The 20572-nt window shown below is 36.5% G+C and overlaps 1 protein-coding gene across 2 annotated transcripts in view; it reads left to right on the top strand.

Moving 5' to 3' along the window:
- PLOD2 (procollagen-lysine,2-oxoglutarate 5-dioxygenase 2) overlaps positions 1–20572 on the top strand; it is a 50461-nt gene that overhangs the window by 24482 nt on the left and 5407 nt on the right. Inside the window, exons 4-14 of one of the 2 annotated variants that reach the window (XM_015871496.2) lie at positions 1094–1257; positions 2543–2655; positions 4304–4367; positions 5095–5192; positions 6640–6741; positions 10113–10238; positions 11849–11970; positions 15691–15795; positions 17004–17129; positions 18234–18375; positions 19571–19633. In XM_015871496.2, the coding sequence (XP_015726982.2) occupies positions 1094–1257; positions 2543–2655; positions 4304–4367; positions 5095–5192; positions 6640–6741; positions 10113–10238; positions 11849–11970; positions 15691–15795; positions 17004–17129; positions 18234–18375; positions 19571–19633 (1225 nt within the window). The remainder of the gene's footprint in view (positions 1–1093; positions 1258–2542; positions 2656–4303; positions 4368–5094; positions 5193–6639; positions 6742–10112; positions 10239–11848; positions 11971–15690; positions 15796–17003; positions 17130–18233; positions 18376–19570; positions 19634–20572) is intronic. The other variant, XM_015871497.2, reaches the window with a different exon arrangement.

The following is a 20572-nucleotide window of genomic DNA, read 5'->3' as shown; positions in this document are numbered from 1 at the left end:
ACGGCTGTCCTGGCTCAAATACTTAGCAAGAACAAAATCTTGATAAAGATGAGACCCTTGGAGCTGGTAGCTGTACCTTTCCTCTGCCCTATTTTGGGACTGCAGACTTTAGGTACCTAAGGCAGATTCATGGGATAAGAATATCCCCATAAACATAAAAGCTGAGACACTACCATTAAATGCAGATATTTTGGTTCTGCAGCCAGAGATTAATCTGTTAGTGTGATCCCGATATTTCTGTGTCCTCACTTCATGCTATGTGAAATGAACCTTGAAGTGATTTGTGCAGTAATACACAAAATATGTTGATCTAAAGTATGAACAAAGGAGCCTTATGCTCTAAATTATTTAATCACTTACATACATTTTGTGGTTTTTCAGAGGATTTGATTTAGGTTTTGTTCTATGGCAAGGAACAGCTGGGTTTGTGATATTCCATCATGTTATGACATTTACCAAAGCTGCACATTTTCTGTTTTTTGGCTAATGCTGACCTCCTCTTATAGATAACCTCTTGGTTTAGATATCAGCCTTTCCAACATTTGGTCTCTGTGATTGAGAATCAGGAGTTAAATCTGATGAATACATAAAAACTGGTGGCTTTCATAAGTAAATGTTATGAAGTTTAGAGTCTTCTGAAGTCTTCAGCACATCAAGAAAGTTATAGCAGAAATTTAAATATTGTGAAAATGTAGCACAGTTAAGTGGTAGTTAAGAAAGTAATAATATATATTGAGAAATAAATGTGCACACTTAAGATGTCAGACAAGTCTTTTAAAAATGTATACTTGTATGTTACTCAAAATACTTGAAAATCAGTTTCAGGTAGAAAAATTCTGAAGGAAGAAGAAATGTAGAAGGCTGAGAAAAATAAATGGAAATGGAAGGAGAAAACGCTGGTTAAATAGTGTTTATTGAGGACTTATTTTCCCAGAAGATGATAAGAATTTTACATGGTAATGTGGCAGGATTTAGTAAGTCACTTTTCCGAAATTAATGGATGTCTGTATGATCTTAAAAAATTGAATAATCAAACAATTTGTTGCTTTGAACACAGAACCATTAACAATGGACATCTTTTCTTCGTTTTCAGCTATGATGTTATCTTTGCGGGAGGACCTGAAGAACTGCTGAAGAAATTTCAGGAAACAAGTCATAAAGTGGTGTTTGCAGCAGATGGGCTAATTTGGCCAGATAAAAGGCTAGCTGACAAGTATCCTGTTGTCCGGAGTGGAAAACGATTTCTGAACTCTGGAGGTAAGTGTGATTTGTGAATATATTCAATCTTGAACTTGAACATGATGCTTTCATTATGTTTTATATATTTATACGTGTAGGTATTCCTGAACTCCCCAAGAACTAATTGAAGATTGCATTTGCTGTTTACCACTCTCTGTTCCTTGAATGTCTGCTCTTTTGTTCTCGAGAATAGATTTCCTTCGAAGTCCCATGGTATTTTTGGCAATGCTGCTGTGTAAAGCATGTAAATCAAGTAACGCCTGGGGCGTTAATGACTTACAATGAAATGCTGTGCAGGGATCACCCAGTTGCTGGTTTAGGGGTAGAAGCATAAGGTTGTACATGCTGTTTACAGAGAAAGATTGTAAGCTGGGCCACAGAATTCCCTGCTTTGGTGCCCTGTTTCTAAGGGATCTCTGCACCTTATGTGCAAATGCTGGTGTTGACTGCTTGTCTCCTCAGCACGGCTTGGATCATTTATTTCAAGAGAAGTGTGGGTCATTCCCATTAATCTCAATGTAGTGTTAATTCTGAAGTCTCCTATAAATGCCAACTTTGTTAATAGTTCTGCAGGTGATTAATACATGCTTGCATTGACTCTGACATTGTTTATCTGCTACAGAACATAGGGCTTCATTCTACCTGGGTAAAGAATGCTAGGCACTCTGCAGATCTGAGTGCTCCCACATTTTTCTCTCTTTACCCAGCGTATCATCCCTATTTTTCTTTTCTTTTTTTTTCCTTGTCTGTTTTTTTTTTTTTTTTTTTTTTTGATTTGGCTTAAACGTAATGCATTTCAGGTTCAAATTGAATTCCACTTGTAGTTCTGGCAGGATTAATTTCAGGCTTCTCTGCCAGAAGGAAGTGATTCCTTCAGATATTCAAAAGCTGTCTGGACACAGTCCTGGGTAATGTGCTCACAGGGACCCTGCTTGAGCAGGGAGGTTGGACTAGATGATCTCCAGAGCTTCCTTCCAATCTCAACCATCTGTGATTCAGTGATTGGTGAAAATGAAGCGGGCTTTTTTCTACAGCGGGCTTCTTTCTTGGGAGCAGCAATAGCCTAGTCTCATGCTTTGGAGTTTACTGGACCATCTGAAAAGTATCTGTTTCCATCTTCGACATGTCTCTGCTATTTTTTACCTTAAAATAGCGTTACAATAAAAATAACCTGTAATTGCAAACTCTTAGAACAGAACTAATGCATATCACAGAAAACTAGATTTTTAAGCCAAACTGTATGAATTTCATACATTGGCACCAAACACACTGAATGAAATAACTTGTGTTTTTAATATTGCAGGATTTATTGGTTATGCTCCATATATAAATCGTATTGTGCAGCAGTGGAATCTGCAGGATAATGACGATGACCAGCTGTTTTACACCAAAATCTACGTCGACCCATTGGCGAGGGTAGGTGGTGGCTGGCTTTCTCATTTCTTTCTGCTTGCAATAACATGCTGCTCCTCATAAAACATCAGGAGATAAAAATAAAAGGCATGCTGTCTCCTTCTTTCCTGAATACCATGTTGACAGTGGTGTTTGTTCTCTGGAGGTTCCTACTGTCAGAGTGATGAACAGACTTCAGAAGGGTCATGGTTTGAAATACAGTTACAGGCTGCCTGCAGATCTAGGCAGGCTGTGCTTCGTCATTAGAAATAATTGCTCTGAGGTATATGATTAGGCACATTCATCTCAATGAGGGTCCCATGTAGTCTGCAGTTTGACAGCCAGAGAATGTGGCATTTTTCCAGGATGTCACTGAACTACTTGCTGATCTAGAGTTTTTAGATTTTGGCTTGCTGCCATTTCAGGTCCTGCCTGCAGCTGCATCCAACTCCTCAGCTTTTTATGCAGATATGTTCAACAAGGCTGCATCATAAAGTGTGGGGGGAGACCTCTCCAAGCCTTAGCTTAACAAAGCTCTGTGCTGATTAGGAGCATTAAAACATAGTAGATCAGAGGCATGGGTTGGGTAATAGAAAAAGTGGGTTAAAAAGGCTAAACAGTATTTTGATGCAAGAAGGTTTCTAGAAGCTGATAATGCAGAATTTTGAGATTGACTTTGATCACTTGGGTGCTTACAGCAGATCTAAAGTCTTTGAATTCTATGCATTTTCTTTTAAGTTCTATCAAGTTATGCCTGTGATGTAGGGCATGTTTAGATACAAGTTCAGAAATGTTTGTATTGTCTTTATGCAAGTTAAGTCAGATGCTAGATATGCAATAGAAAGGACAGTGTGTGGAGACACTTGAGCTGACTCTGCACCTAACTCAGAAGTAATGTAATTAGCTGTCTGAACAGATTGTCTTCTAGACCAAAAGTGTGTACCTCTGCACAGTGCACCATTATACAATGGTTCAAAACACCCCTGTAGCACTGCTTATAAAGGTACTGGCTACGTACAGTACTGTGGAGACTCTATATGGTTCTTAAACACTGATTCTCTGTAAGGCAATACACAGAACTGTAAAATAAGCAAGGAAATCTTGGATGATTTGAAACAAAGTACTCATATCAAAATAGCAGGTTTTAAATCTATTTTAAAGGGTACGTCTTTTGATCATTTTAAAAACTTTTTCAACAAGGTACTTAATAATTTAGTACTAGGAATATGTTTTAAGTGAAGGTGTTTCTATTCTGACGTGATACTTAGATTTGGCTCTCTGTTTTTTTCAAACACTGAAATGCAGTGATTTTGATTTAAGAACCACTAGTGTGTTCTGCTGGTGTTCAAAGAACTGTCAATATTTCTCAGATAAAGCATAGATCTTTCTTTAGCTTACCCTGACAAACTGCAGTTTTTTTGGAGAGTTATAACCTTTATTCTACAGGTTTAGATGTGGCTTTTTCATATGTAAAATTGCTTGCTATACAACTGCATAAGTCAGGAATCTAGGAAAAGCTTAACAGTGTAAAATTAAGAATTCCATTTGAGAACTGAGTGTGTCAGGTAGTTTGGCCTGATTAACTTGCTGTTACTGCAGCAGATCTTGTAGGACTCTGGTAAAAGCTTTGGCTTTTTAGAATGCCTCAATATCTCTGCTACTTTTATTTCAGGAACGCCTAAACATTACTTTGGACCACAAATGTGCTATTTTCCAGACTTTAAATGGTGCTGTTGGTAAGCATATGCTTTGTATGTTGTGTTTCATTAACCACGTTATTAATGCTTTACTTGCATAACCATCGATACAGTTCCTAAACATATGCTCTTCTGTTGTGATTAAACGTTTGGGTGGGTAAACCAGATTTCCGGTTCAGTCACAGGTCTTTTGGATTTAATGTTAGTTGCTTTCCTCTACTGATTAAAAAAAAAAAAAAAAAAAAAAGAATCAACAAAACAAAACAAACAACAAAAAAACAACAACAAAACCCATGGAAGTTTGATTTTAAAATAACAAAAATAATTTTAAATACGTGAAGCTACCAATGTTTCCTAAATTAGGAACCATTTTTCTATCAGCCTTTCACAAACTAAATTACCATCTTCATTCCTGTAATTAAAATGGCATTTTAGATGCTATGTGTAATGGTTTGCAAAATAATGAGTAATTTCCTTTCTTTAATTGTCTTGAATTAAAATTGAAAGCTACATTTTGTACAAGCTTCCTTCCTTACCTCTAACCTGCAATTATGTAGCAACTTTAAATTCAGGTCACATCCAAAATAGACAATTTATTTATAAATGTTTTTGAAAAGAGTAAGTTTTAAAGCAGATTTCATTCAAATTTTGAGGGCTGCTGCTGGCAGACTCTTGAGTTTTAATGTAACATCAGAGTTCTCTAAGTACTAAGTGAAGTTTTATCTTTTTATAAACCTGTTGTGATATGATCCTTGTTAATTTGCAGATGAAGTTCATCTGAATTTTGAAGAAGGGAAAGTAAGAGCAAGGAATTCTATGTATGAAACGTTACCGATCACTGTTCTTGGAAATGGTCCAACTAAAGTGAGTGGCATTTTGTTCTTGGTTTTGTGCAAAGTCAGCAATTGTAGCTCTGGCAAAAACAGTGGGATAGTCTGGAAAAGTTATGACTGCTATTAACTTCTAATTAGTATTAATAAAAATTGTAGGAGTATTAACTCTTTGTAGGAGTTCAGCCAGTGAAAAGGAAGGTACAGTATTTTACATGTAGGCAAGAAGTTTACGATTAAGCAGAACTTAATGTCTACATGTAATAATGTTATTTTTAAAACCAAGAGAAACTCTTACTGTATATCACTTTGATCAATCTGGGACTAGATTGCTCTGTTTTAAACACAGAATAGTATTAAAAAGACAACAACATAACTGGATTGGAACAAGATTTCACTAGTTTGTAAATGAACTCATACCAAAGTAATTTGTAGAATCAACCTCAAATAAAAGATCTGTGAGAACCTTCTCTTTTTTTTTAATGTAATCACTTGTATTTGCAGATTAGTAATTGTGTTGATCAGATATTCTTCTTTTAAATAGATACTGAATTATTCTGACATCAATGATTTGGGTTTTTTTTTTTGTTTTGCCCAGTTTTTTTCTAGACTTTATTGTACATCTTTGAAATTAAACAGAAGCAATTCTAATTGTAATCTGTCTATAACGTCTCTCGATATACATGAACAAAGCTTCTGAAATATGGTAAAATACAGGCTGAATATTGGACTGTTTTCTATCAGAATGATGTTCTATCCCTTCAGTTTGGAAAAAGCCAGTGGAGAAGGAATTAGTAGCAGCCTTCCTACAGGCAGGCTGTCCCCTTGGCATAAAAAAAAACAACAAAACAACATTGCAAATAGTAGTAGAGATGTGTGGAGCTCTGTGCAAGTTTGCTGTTGAATCCAGGAGGACAGGGCAGCCCAGGCAGTCCATCAGCAGAAGTACACATTTCATTCAGCGCAAATCCTAAAAGCGTTAAGAAGATAGATGCTGCTTCAGAAGCCTGCCAGTAGAATATGTTTTGAGTCACGGCATAGTTTTACATCATATATCATGGGGAATATGTCTTTTACAATTTCTATATGCTTTTTGTGTGGTTGGTCTCTGCATTTTGTTTGAAGTGTTGATTTTAGGATGTAGGAGAATTAACTAGAATCATTTTTGGCAGGAAAACATGCAGAGCAGCTTTCAGAGCTGGGTCTGAAGTTTATTTCTTGTAAGTCATGCCTGGATTTAGTTGGTAGTTGGTCTGCTTACAGTTTTTTGTTTCTATGTAGAAATTAGAAAGGTATCACCTCTGGCTTATAAATAATAAGAAAAGATAGGCGTTTTTATGTTACTTTCTTTTTTAGATAAAAAGACAGTCATTTGCCTTTAGGTTTAAGGAATTAAGTTATTAAGCCTGAATTCTGTAAAGAGTAAAAATCACCAACTGTATGCACATCTCATTAAACCTGAATTGTTCATTTCTTACCAGATTTACTTGAATTACTTGGGAAACTATATCCCCAATGCCTGGACACGGGAAACTGGATGCAGTATTTGTGATTTAGACATGCTGGATCTGTCAACAGTAACGGTATGAAAACTTGATAAATGAGCAAAACACTTTTGAAAGCATTTGATAGGTATATAGTGATTTCTGAATCAAAAGGTTTTTGGTATGCACCCTTATGTTTAGTAGGCACCTGAGGATATTTTGTCTCGTATAGGAAACTATAAGGAAGGAAGTTTAATTTACAGAAAATGCCAATACTTGTGGAAATAATTTCATGCATGCATTTTAATATAGGTTTCCCCAGTATTACTGAAACTAAACCCTTCCCCAAAAGCCCTCAGATCCTTTCCTCTGTTCACTGAGGATGAATGCATCACTTTTAAATCATGCAAGATTCAAGCGAATAACTTGAATTTTTGATAAGTATGGAAATACTTCAAACTTCAGAGGTTTACATAAAGATCTACAAAAGGAAATCAACCTAGAATGTTTAATAATCTCTGTTATAAATAGAGATGAACAGTTGACTGTAATCTGCTTACACAGTTGCTGGAAAAGTATAGTCAAAACTTCTTCGCCTTTTAAAGAATGGTGCGGATACCTTTATTTGCAAATGCATATATGCGGAATGTATTTGATGTAATTGAGGGCAGATGTTGGCAAAGTCCCTCGAATTTTCATAGGACAAACCTACCTAAATGTGTCTGTGTTTGTGTGTCTGAGTTCCTGATATTTGTGAACATACTTTAGCTATGTGGCTCCATATGTGACCTCTGTTGTCTTTGTACATTTTTCTGCTTGTACTAAGTAAATTTTAGGCAGAGTAAATACGAAGATCTACAGTGTGGAAGTGCAAGGCTTGCACTTAAAAGAACATTCAGATCATTCTTGAAAAGCTTTTTCTTACATCCGTTTCGTTTCTTGTATGTAGTGAAGATATGAATGAGAACAGAGCTTAGAGGTCATGAGGGTTGAGGATTGCATGAAAGAAGTGGAGATTTGTTTAGCAATGAAAACAGTGTGACAATTTCTGGGCAAATAAGAAGCTTATGGAATGGGAAGTTATGGGAAGGCAAAAAGTTATTGCAGGAATTGTAATCACTTTCACATCCTTTTAATATACATATGTGTTTAGACATACATCATTAATATGAAGGTAGGACATTGTTCTGATGTTCTGCTGATTTTTTTTTGCACTCTCAGCTATATGTTAAAGTTTACCTGAGGAAAAAAGTTAAGTTTTATCTGAAGGTGTTGCCTAAGGAGTAGTTTAAACTTAAAGCCATTAATGGAGTGCAACTTGCAGTGATTTACTGGATAGCTTTTTGTACTGTTTAAGTACATCTACTTGGAATGGATCTTCCTTACTGTAGCTCATTCTTTGGACATCATACCTCACTCACTCTGCCAGCAGAAATACTGAGACTTTTCCTTGGCCTCTGTGGAAGTGTTTACCTCTGGCATTTCTTAGTACAAGCAATATTTCATTTTCTGAACGCGCTTTCTGTTCTGGCCTGGCTGGTTGCTACTTAACAAGAAATCTTTAGAATAAAAAGCAATCATATAATCAGAGACTGTTTGGAATTCGAAAAAACCTTAAAGATCATCCATTTTTAACCTCCCTGCTCTGGGCAGGTTTGCCACCCACTAGATCAGGCTGGGGCTGCAATTGCCCTTCTCATACTGCTTTATTGGACTTTATATATTGATGTGCTCATATTTCCTGAAGATCTTTTCCATTGTAGTTCTTTTCACAAGAAAGTCAGGATCTGTTTTGTTAATGCCAAGTTATTACTAGCTTTGAGTTCCTTCAGATGAACTCTGACATGGGTTCTTGACTTGATGAACTAGTGTAGATCTATTAACTCTGCTTTGAGGAGATATGACAGCGCAGTTTGCAGGGATCTCAAACTCTAGTCCTTTATGTACTTTTGTTTTTGTCACACCACTGAGTTTTAGTGTAGACATTGGAGCCAATCAGATCATGCTCCTGTAGTATTTTGGAGGAGTATTAGTATTACTTGTTCCTATAATCTTTGCAGATCCAGATGTAACCTGCTTCTCTTTCTTAGGAAAACATAGGGAGATGGCTTTGAATTAGAAAAATATGCAGAATTGTGATAGCAGCTCTATTATTTTTAGCATGTTAGTTCAGTAAGCCCAGTGGAACAGGCTGCTTTCCTCATCACTTGTAATCAGTGTTATCAGCATCAGTTAGTCAAACTCCAGTCACAACGGGGTAGTTTCCAGCAAATACTGTAGCTGCTACTTTCGGGACATGTTGGTACACATACCTTCATCAGCTGTTCTGAACTTATTGGGCTGACTGAATAAGTGTCTGCTAGGTTTGCAGATGAAGTCATAAATAAGAGGCATTCTGGGTAAACATTTGGTGTTGTAATGTTTCCTAGTCTACTTGCCAATGTGTTTCTGGACTTCCAATGCAGACAGTGACACTGTGAAAACTCAGCATGCACTGATTGTTTATCCAGATGCTTTTCAAGCAAGTACGGGCTCACTCAAGGAAAACTAACTTGCAGCCTTCTATATGCATATAAGGTTTCCCTCTGAGCCCCTGGTAGGCTTAGATATTCATACTCACTGTCTGTTTTGGAAGGGGGAAGAAGCTTTGTTGAATCAGTGCTTTTGTGCAGAATTAAAGGCATTTGAATGTTGAATTTCTTTGTCTCGAATAATTCAATAATGTATTTTAGGAATACATGAGTTCTGTCTAGGTTTGTTTTAGCAGGCTCTAAGGTTTGTCTCTGTATCAAACACAGGCAAACCAGGAATTTTAAAAAATATGAATTGATAGGAGATGGTGGATTCCTTGGGTGTAATGGGAGATGCTCTGGTTAGTGTTTATTACAGGTCTTAATAAATTCAGTTATTGGGGAAGTAATCCAGAACTCATTCATGATAGCTATGGGGTATAGAGCACACAAAAGGATATGCAAGACTTTTACTGTCTTTTTTTTGATGACTGAAATACTTTGAATATTCTTTATTATTTAGATACTTTTAAAAAACTAGTTCCCTGTGTTTTCCTGTAAATCTCTCATGTACAAGTTATTCAAAAGCAAAACAAAACAGCGACAATTTTGCTATGCATTTCTTAGTTGTATTTAGTTCTGTAGTTTTCACTGTTAAGTATATTTAACAGAGAAAAAACTACCAGTCTTTTTACATTATTTTTGGACTTCAATTTCTCAGTTTCTTTTATTGGAATTCAAAAGGTTTTCCAGTAATACTGAATCTATTATTTTTGCTTTGTCTGATAATGAACAAAAACATGGTTAGCGGCACATCAGAGCTAGTTGGCTTAGACCATTTGAAACCTGTGTGGTCAAGTTTATTCCAACATGATATTAGTTGCTTTTTAATAAAACTAATCTTAGAAATGAGGCAAGTCTTACCAGTTGAGTCAAAATATCATTTGCCTTTATTTTTAGGAATATCCCAGAGTAAAAATTGGTGTTTTCATTGAACAACCCACTCCTTTCCTACCTAAATTTTTAGACAGACTGTTGACTCTGGATTACCCAAAGGAGGCTCTCAGTGTCTTCATTCATAATAATGTAAGTATAATGTTACTATTCTGCAAAGCTTCATTTTATAGAAGTCATGGTATGATTAAAAATGCAAAAGCGGGAAAAAATACAGTAGTGAAATGAAGTTCAGTCAGAGCTTGCTGAAATCTATTGAAATAAACTACTTAGAAATTGAATTTTAGGCTGTGTGCTTCTGGGAGAAGTACTAATTGATTTAATAACAATAGATGTCGTTGAATTTGCTTTTTGTTTTGTTGCTGATATCCCATTTGTGTTTCTTTTGATGCTCTTGCTGGGTACCAGGGGAAAGACCATAGTGCCCAGATAGGTCTTGGATGGCAGTTTAGATTAGTTGCTTTTTGAAATATGTTTAATGGTTTCTGCTAATTTTCTAATGATCTGGTGATACCAATACTTCACTAGTGACATCAGTATTACTATTTGCATGAGTGAGTTGACAAATGCATGCAAGTCTCATGGACAAACAGTGTTGCAAGTTGAATGTCAGGAAAAAATTAGAATTCTGCCTTTTCAAATAAACAGATATCATTGTTAACAGAGCATGGCAGTCCTGAGTAACAGAAGCAGAGCAGAAGCAGGGCTGAGCTTTTAAAGGTATTAATGCCTGTTGGTAAGGAGTTCTTAAAGGCATAAATATAACCTGCAGATGGGACATATAGGCTATACTAGGTTTCATTGCTTCAGCCAGAGTTCAAAAGATATTAAAAATGAATTTAAGAGTGAATAGCTTTTTAATTATAGGTGGGAAAGAGCCATCATCTTTAATTACTATGAAGTTATGTGTTATAGCAAAGCCTAACAATGAGGGCAGTGGTCTGGAAGCAATGTATACTTTGATCCCTTAAATTAGGGGTAGGGAAATGAGATATTAAAGAAACAACTAATGGGACTACTTTTCTGAGAGAGTGACTATGCAGCATTGTTAATTGATTGAAAAAGTAAGATTTGGTTTTATCACATTAGGGCAAAATAATAGACAAATACCCCTGTGTTCCTATCTCAACCTCTTCTGCCAACATCATTGCTTCTAGAAATGATTCTAGCAAGCTGTTTTGTCTACTTTTTTAGCCAAAGCTGATGACATTCTAAATTTCCTTACTGTAAGCACTCTTGAGTGTGGTTTCATTCCAGCCACCTTGGTAGCACTGAATGCTTCCTTCCAACTGGCTGCTCTCAGAGAGAATAGAGTAGGTGTTGTGGTCTGGAGCTGGGGCACCGCCAGTATTCTCTGGCTGGACAACACAGGTGGCAACTCTCCTCTCTACAGCCCTTCTAGAGTGACATAAGAATTCCTCTGTGCCATTGAGGTTGAGGATGGAGTTTGATGTTTGTAAAACAAGTATCATGATAAAATGCTGCATAAACAATTTGTGAATTGCATCATTGGCCTGGATGTATGGGTTTGATTTATATTGCTGATGTGTTGGGTTCTCTTGCTAAAACTTTGGACTGAAGCACTTGATTTTTTTGATGATAGATACACTGGATTATCTTCAAATACTGCTTGCCATCTGTTTGCTTAGGAGGGAATACAGTTTGTTCTTGGACACTGTGTTTATGATTTCACAGCAATTTGTACTTTTCATTCACTATAAACAATGTTAACATGATTACAGGAGGTTTACCATGAAAAGCACATCAAGAAATTCTGGGAAAAAGCCAAGAACATGATCAGAAATATAAAAATTGTTGGACCTGAAGAAAATCTGAGTCAAGCAGAAGCCCGGAACATGGGAATGTAATTTTTGATTTTTAAATCCTTTATAATGGTGCATCCACTAACACATATTTTTTTTCTTTAATGTGTATTGTTTTGCATACTAAATACTAACAGTTTCACATCTTATAGTACAGAAGTGAAAGCTTTTGTATAGAACAAGCCCTGGATAAAAAATATTTACTGTTGAGTATTTTATGGCTTCTGTTTAATATAAAAGGTATTGGTTATTTGTAGGAAAATTTCTCTATTTCAGTAGACTACTGCCTTGACTTCTGATGAAGGTAAAGACAAGAAAAGACTGAAAAATAAGAGATGCCAGTTTGTTTTTACGTTATACTCAGTATAAACATGAATATATATTAAAATATCTGAAGTTTTTTGTTACATTCAGAGCTTGAGAGTATAGCACGGCATCAACTGAAAGCAGGAACTTGTGTTCTTGGTGTTCTTGGAATTTTGTTTAAACAAGGTTTTGTTGTTCTGAAGCCACTGAGAAACTGAAATTTGGCTGAGCTCCAGGCCTCTTCCATAACCTTTCTAGGAAATATTACCCATGTCCACGGCTGCAGAAGCAGCCATTCACATAATAAAAAACACATTATTTTTAGTAAACTCTAAGCAGATAGCTACGTCATTCACAAATTGTTTGAAGTAGAAATAAATGTAATGTTCATGAGATGAGATCATCCCAAGATGATTCATATTGAAAGCTAAGTATGATCTTATGTGTGAACAGTGTAGGTGTCACCAACTGTTGCTTCATTCCTTTTGGCTGGGACAGGACAAGACCAGGTCATCTGCAACTGCCTTTCACTTGTGCTCTACTTGGCCAGCCTTCAGATCATCATCAACTTCTCTGTAATGACTACATTTTTCCTCAGAAAATCTAGCTCAAAATTTAGATGTTCATGACAATGACAGTTCCAAGTTTGCTTTAGCAAATCATTAGCCCTCAACAGTTCAGATAGCTAAACTGGTATCAGTGTGATATCAGTCCTGATAACAGGAGTGCATAGCTTAAACAGGCAGAAGTGGAAGGAAGGGGATTACGGAAAGAAGAAAACTAAAGGAGAATACAAAGAAGAAACCTTAATTTCATGTTCAGTATTTTGTCTGCATGCATATCCCTTCAAAATGATACTTTTAGTGGTTAATACTTGTTGGATTTTGAGATGTGCTTTGTCTCTCCTGTATGATTTCTGAAAATTAGAGGATATTATATCAATGTCTCAGAGCTCCCATTTGGTATGGATAAATGATGAGTTAGATAGCCTGTGAGTAGGGTAAATTCCTTGGATGTGGTTAAATGGAAGAGCAAGGATTAAATCTCTCAAATGTCAAGTACTGGAGACTTGTATTTTCCTGCTGTTTCTGCTGAGCTGCTTCTTTAGAACTCTTAGGCAGTTTTGGGTTTCAGTCTCAGCATTCTGAACTTTCAGTACTGCAAAAGAAATGCAACTTTCCCACCTATATCTCATTACAATAGCTTCCAGATGTAGTAATTGTGGTGATGTTACCTAAGCCTGAAACACAAAACCAAGGGTTAGTGCTTTATCTATTCTGTGGCTATGTTTATTTGTTTTTAGTGACGCTGGCAGGAGCTCTGCTGAGAGGAGCAATGGCTATGGCTGAGATAGTGAGCAGTGCAAAATGCAAATGGCAGCAATAGCTGTCCATGTCATCCAGACACCTTTTCTGTCAGAGTTCTTTCTGATAGCCTGAATGAGCTCCTGTTGACTCACAGTCCATGTCTAGAGTTGTACTTCCAGACTGTGAGGGATATGAAAATGATGAATTGCTAATTCAAATTGTATCTTAACAAGCGACAGATAATGCTAAAGAAATTGGGTAGACGATGTGTTACCCCTATTTAAGAGGTATGCGTCGTTCCGTGGAACTGGAGCATGAACCTTCCAATGATCCATACTGCACATGCTGTTATGATGTAGAATATTGACAGCAACACCACAAAACCATGACACATATTTAGTATTGTCTATAGAAGTTGTTTATAGAAGTTGAATTTAGAGCTTTCACACTGATTTGTACTGTAGCTACATTTCCAGACAATGTATGGTAGTAACGCTTTTAATGACTTAGTGTATTTTTGAAGTACCAAGTACAACTACTTAGACTAAAACTTTTAATCTAGTTTTTTGTTATTTTTTTGTTAGTTTATTTTAATTAAGATGTGAGTGAAGAGCAAAAGTTTTGTCAACAGTGAATGCAATGAATGAGATTTTTATAAAACTCTGGTTATTTAAAAGGGCAGAAGCTGAAGGACCATACACTGAAATAATGTGAACAATCAAACATCTTTTCAGTTATGTTTCCTTACAAGAAAATACAAATCTCTTATGTTTGTTTGTTCTCTTTGGTGATAATTAAAAACATCAATTCTATTCATACATTTGTAGCAGCAGATGATATTGCAGCTTTTGGAAAGGTTTGTCAGTGTTGTGGCTGAAACTGCAGACCAGTGCAGAGCTGCCACTCTCAGATTTAGGTTCCTCATTAGTGGAATGGGGATAGGGATGCTGGATATTTCTGGAATGAGTTTAACAACTAATGTCAAGTGCAATATGAATGGTTACTACTAGCAATTGTAATTACGATAATATAAAGTACAGGTGAATTGCATTCAGTAGTTGTAAAGCTTTGAATGAAATTTGAAAATGCCATAAAGACTTAATTGCTGGGCTGTGTTATGGCAGGAATAAAACCTGCCAGTTTCAATTGGGGCAATTATGTGAGAAAGTGCTGATTAAGGAATTGTGGTCATACAGGCATGTATTCATAAGACAGAAAACTTTCAGTGAATATGTTAAGGCAAAGCCAGACAGTGAGCAAAGATTTAGACTCTGTGTCCAAATACTGGCTTTTATAGCAAGGAGAATGTCACCTCTGTCACTACAGTCTTTTAAAAATTTGATTAAAGCCATTACATCTTGAGTAATTGAGTTTGAAGAGAAAAGATTGACATTTGTGGAGTAAAAAAACCCTACCTTCTACTATAATTTCCACAAAGCCTTAAATCCGAAGTCCTTTAAGCGTAAGATCATTTGATTATCAACAAGTTTGGGGTCTTTTGTTTGGTAAACCATAGAGGAGATGTAGTAAGTGCTGACCTAAGTGCTAGGTGAGGCAGTGGAAGGGAAAGGAGATGCAAACAGGAAGCCATGCCAGCGGTCACTGAAGTCAGCATGTAACCTGTCACATCTACCATTTGTCACTTCCCCTGAAGTGACAGAGTCCTTTTCCATTACAGAAAACCAATTGGAAATGATCAAATCAAACAGAACTTGATCTAAAACTATGTTTGTAGACATTTTAAAGCATGAAAGTAAAACCATGTGAAGACTTAACACTATGATGGAATTAATGCAAGTTCAGTGAATAATAGTGGAGAAAGCAGACAAAATCAATTATCCCATTTGCATGACAGAAAGCTGCAGCTTTAATGTGACTTTCTCAAAAGTCCATTTGATCTTCTACCATTCAGTTGGTGTAGGGAGGCTGAATTCATTCTACTCTGCTGTTGTCTAGTGAGTGTACTCTGCCAAATACATAGACATGTGCTCCATCTGTTTTACATTATGGTATCATTCTTTGACTGTTGTAGTATATGTATTAAAGGGCTGTTTATGAAATGAACAGCTAGGGTATTTGTGCATTTGGCATTTGTGAACCTCTTCTGGAAACATGTGAGTTAACCATTCCTTTTATTTTTCTTTTTAGGGACCTCTGTCGCCAGGATGACGCATGTGAATACTACTTCAGCATAGACGCAGATGTTGTACTGACAAACCCAAAGACTTTAAAGATATTGATAGAACAGAACAGGTGTAGTATATCTCCTGATTCTACAGAAATTCTTTGAACTTGAAACAGTTCTCTGGAGCTCCTCCAGAGAAAATAAAATCCTGTCTGTTCTTGCAGATTCAGATCCTCTTTGTTTACCTGTGCTATTTGATTGCCATGGTTCATAGCAGGCTTGGAGCCCAACAATCCATTCAGTGTTTTGTTCCTGTCAAGCAGCAATTGCTGATAAGAATTTTAGACACTCCAAAGTTGCTATGGCAAAAATTGTATAGTGTAAACAGGTCTTATGAAATGAGTCAGGGTCTCAGTAACTAGTGATTTCACAGTTGTACACACAACTAGAAAAAAATCAAAGAAAAAAAAAAAAGTAGGAACCACAGAACACAAAGCTGTGTTTTACTGCTACTAGTATTGTCACCTTTTTTTCAGAATCATAAACATGATACAGTAGGTGACAAGTTTTCTTGGAGATTTAACATTTGTAATGACCTGTTTCAACTCACTGAGATGTGATATCTGAAGTTGTAGTATGCCTTGACTTTGCAGCAGCCTCTGGCAGGGTGCAGCTGATATAAATTGCTAGTTGTCACACAGTGTGGTAAGCTGATATTCCACCTGGGGCATCCTGATCCTGTCTCACTAAGCTCCGGTGCTGTGGGCAAGGTGTGTCTGCCAGTCCTTTGTGTTACGACACTTGTAACATTTACTGCTGTAGGAAGAGAGGGTAAAAGCCAGATGTATTAGGTGGTAGAAACAGAAACCTTGCAAAATATACCTACTAGTAGATACCCCCCCCTCCATGCCCCCAAAACAAAGAGCTTTTTTGTTCTTTGTTTTCTTTTGGACTACCCTGTTTTGGGTAGCTAATTTTTAGGCTAAAGTAACTTTTGTAACTGAAGTTTCACAGTTTTTATCTTAGTATTCTTTGTCTCAGGTATTGTGATTCTTTTCATGCTGCCATGCTGAGGGTAGTATTTCTTGGCTGACAGAAATACAAGCTGCCTCTGCTTTATAGGAATCTTTGCTTCTGTTATAGTGTTGTTATTTCTGGGCTGTAGGGGCTTGAATCCTTTCTCTTTTTTTTGCAGCTCCAATTCAGAATAGCTGCTTCAGGGTTTGATAGCCACTGGTGTTTTGACTACACTCTACTCAAGTCAGAAAAACTGGTATTTTTTGGTATATTTTCATTTCACAGTTCATATCTTTTTACTCAATATGTTACTTCACAGAAAGATAATTGCTCCGCTTGTAACTCGCCATGGAAAGCTTTGGTCCAATTTCTGGGGTGCTTTAAGTCCAGATGGGTACTATGCTCGCTCAGAAGATTACATTGATATTGTCCAAGGGAACAGAGTGTAAGTAACTTTAAGCTGATTTTTAAAGGGATTCATGTAAGGTTATTAACAACATTTTTATACAGTCTTGTGTTATTTCTGAAGAGTCTTAAGCACTGTTCAACCATTAGTGTTCCATTGAAGCAATGTGTGTAATGTGACAAGCCATCAGAAATGGACATATTAATGACTAGTATGTATCTGAGCATCTGGATACTCTACTCTGCAATACACAATACAGAAAATGGCTAAGCAGAGAAATAGGAAAAAAAAACAAAACTGTACCCCAGGAACTTTAGTTGAAATACATGATTTTTGTGTTCATCAAATACTTTCTCTTTTTGAGGCAAATATTTAGTCAGTGCAAAACAGAATGACTGTCATTTCTTTGTTCTTATGTTTCTTGTATGCTATCTCAGGTATATTCTATATATTCTCTTGACAAGCGCTTTCATTGCATAGCTTTTAGATTTGTCCTTCCCTAAGTTTTTCTTTCCCATGAGTGATATGTTTTCCTTGTCTTGAAAGAGTAGAAAGATCTGATATAGACTGACTGCTTGAAAAGCACTGGATTGTTCTCAACAGCACTGAAGGATGTGCTCATGGCACAGGAGGCTTGGCTCTGGGAGGGAGGCGATCTGCAAAGCATGCATTGTAGCAGCACTGCTTTGTTGTTGATATTGGCCCAACTCACATAAATACATGGCCTGCTGTGGTCAGCGGGTGTTTGTGTGAGGAGGTCAGAACAGCTATGTTTAAGCTCATTTGAAAATCTGTTTTAAAATTATTTTATCCATCTGGCAGTGTAGAATAATATTATAATGTAAAAGATTTTGCCTTAAATCTGGAAACAAGAGGTACATTTGAAGTTAAAACTCATTTTAGGAGATTTGGCCTTTTTATTTTTTGTGATAATACTTTGTAAACATTGATTTACTGCCTGTGCCTGCATTTGAGATTTGATTTCTTGCTGTCCAGCTGTAGTTTTTCAGATGTCTTGGGAACATTTCAACTTTGTTGCCTTGAAACTTGCTTTGTCTTGACAGCAAATACAGAGATGCTGACTTAGTAGAATGGAGAACAAAGTAGTTTTTGTGGCTTTAAATTATTTATTTTCTATTACAGAGGAGTATGGAATATACCTTATATGGCTAATATATACTTGATTAAGGGCCAAACTCTCAGATCAGAGATGAAAGAGAAGAACTATTTCATGCGTGATAAGCTGGATCCTGATATGGCTCTCTGCAGGAATGCCAGGGAAATGGTAAGGTGTATCCATAACTGCTTGCTTTTTACATGCACGCAGACTACTTTGTCTTGCTACACTTGATTGCTTTGCTTGATTGGTCTTGAATTTTATATTTTACTTCTAATTCGAAGTACTGGCCAATTTTTGTGACATGGAGCATTTTAGATTTATTTCTTCACATTGTTGAGTAGAAGTTTTTCCAGTGTCGGTACACTGGTTACATTGTGGTTTTTACTTAAATGTACTGAAATGTCCTGTTGAGGCTGAGATTTCTTCCTTGTTGGAGCAACCTCTACAGGATGAAAGAAGACTTGGTTTCTCTGCTATGCATGGTTAGAAATTTATCACTGCATGCAGAATATCTTTGGGCACTTTTACAGAATAAGAAACTTCTAGCAGATTAAGTTGGAGCATTCTGCAGTGTAATGTATAAGTTTTAAAATAATAATGGACAGTGATGGTACAAAAAGCCTGAGTGATATATGAAATGGTAGCAAGCTTCTTGGAGTACAGTAGTTACTCCTTAATTCTTTTAGGTTAGATTAAAACTGTGTTAGGAATTTGTTACTTTGAGCTGTAAGTATTGAGAAGAAGTTTATTTGTACTGTAAAAATATGAATATGTAAATCCACATTTCTACTGATATTTACACTAGTTTCAGCACAGAAACAAATAAGAGCTAAACCAGACCTATTTCCAGACACTATAGCATTGAAAAATAATTTTGCTGAATTGAACAAGAAAAGTTGGCAAGTATTAATTTTTTTTTATTCCCTCATAACAAGGCATGGTTTCTTTTGTTTGTACTGATTCCTCAGAATGTTCCCATCCAATTCTCTTGTATTCAAACCTTCTTAGCATCAGTTATGGCAAACCCGTGCTTCCCATGCGTTCGTTCAACTAATCTGACTGTGGCTCATCAGAAAACAGCTTTCTCTCTTTTTCGTCCTTCCCCTCTCTTTCTCAGTCTGTGCTGTAAGATGGTTCGGTACGTGCTTGTTTTTGTGTTGCAGCAGATAAGAAGGGGCTGGTGGAAACAGCTTTGAGATGTACATTGTGAGCTTTGCTTGGAGATGCATGTTGTCTGTGGAGGCATATCAGCTTTTGTCAAAGGCTGCTATTTCCCTATTGTAACTGTGGAAATCTGGTAGTTCTTGGACAGAGAAACTATGTATCAGAAAACTGATGTGATGATTCTCCTTCATTTTAGACTTTACAAAGGGAAAAAGACTCCCCTTCTTCGGAAACATTCCATATGCTCAGACCCCCAAAGGTGTTGCTTTACTTTTTGTTTTAAATCACTAGTTCTTATTACTTACAGTGTTATTTTATCACAGGAAGATCCTTTTCCTCTGTCCTTATTCCTCACAAAATATCACTCCATCTTTCTCTTCAGTCTTGTTGGGTTCAAAATAGCACCAGGGACAGTTTCTTTATGACCAGCTCTGAGTAACATAGGCTGCTTGTTTCCCTGGGGAGGTTTCTTGTTGCTGAGGTCAAGGTGTGCTAAAGCTGTGTTCCAGCGGATAAGATTGATTCAGCAGTCCTAGTAAAGCTCAAATGGCAAGCTAGTCAGCCAGGGCCCCTCGATAAACACAGGGCTTTTGTGAAATTGGTATCATTTAGACTGTTTTTCCTGAGCCAGACCCTCCTTATTCTCCCTGCTGCAGCTACTTTATGATTTGATAGGTGCCCAAAACAAGGCACGTGTTTAACAGTCATTATCATTCTAACAACTTGACTCTCTTTCAGGCAAAAGTATAGATTAAAAATAAGATAATATCCAAGGGGGAATGCCATCCTGCCACAAATCTGGATCTCAAATGCTTCTGAAATAACATTTGAATTTGAAAACCTGTGAATAAAATAAATATCGAAGTTCTTAAAAATAAATAAATAAAAATATAACACCGACAAACCACAAAACCACCCAATTTTCTGCCATCAGTTCTAATCAAATGAGTTTTGTTAATATCTTAATAGTTTGATAATGAAACTGTCTTACCACCCTTAATCTCTTGCATACATTTTTCCAGTATTTGCTAAGGGGAACATACTTTAAAATGCTCACTTATTTTGCACCCTGATCTGAAAATTCTTATATGCTGTATTTGCCAAAACCTTTTTATTTCAGGCAATTCACCAGACGAATCGTGTAGTGAATACTCTGAAATATGCTTCTTGTTCTGCTCTCTATTGCTTTTTCTGTTAG

The sequence above is a fragment of the Coturnix japonica genome, chromosome 9 (genome assembly GCF_001577835.2).
Source record: "Coturnix japonica isolate 7356 chromosome 9, Coturnix japonica 2.1, whole genome shotgun sequence".
Classification (NCBI taxonomy): Eukaryota; Metazoa; Chordata; class Aves; order Galliformes; family Phasianidae; genus Coturnix; species Coturnix japonica.
This window is presented reverse-complemented; position numbering and strand designations above follow the sequence as displayed.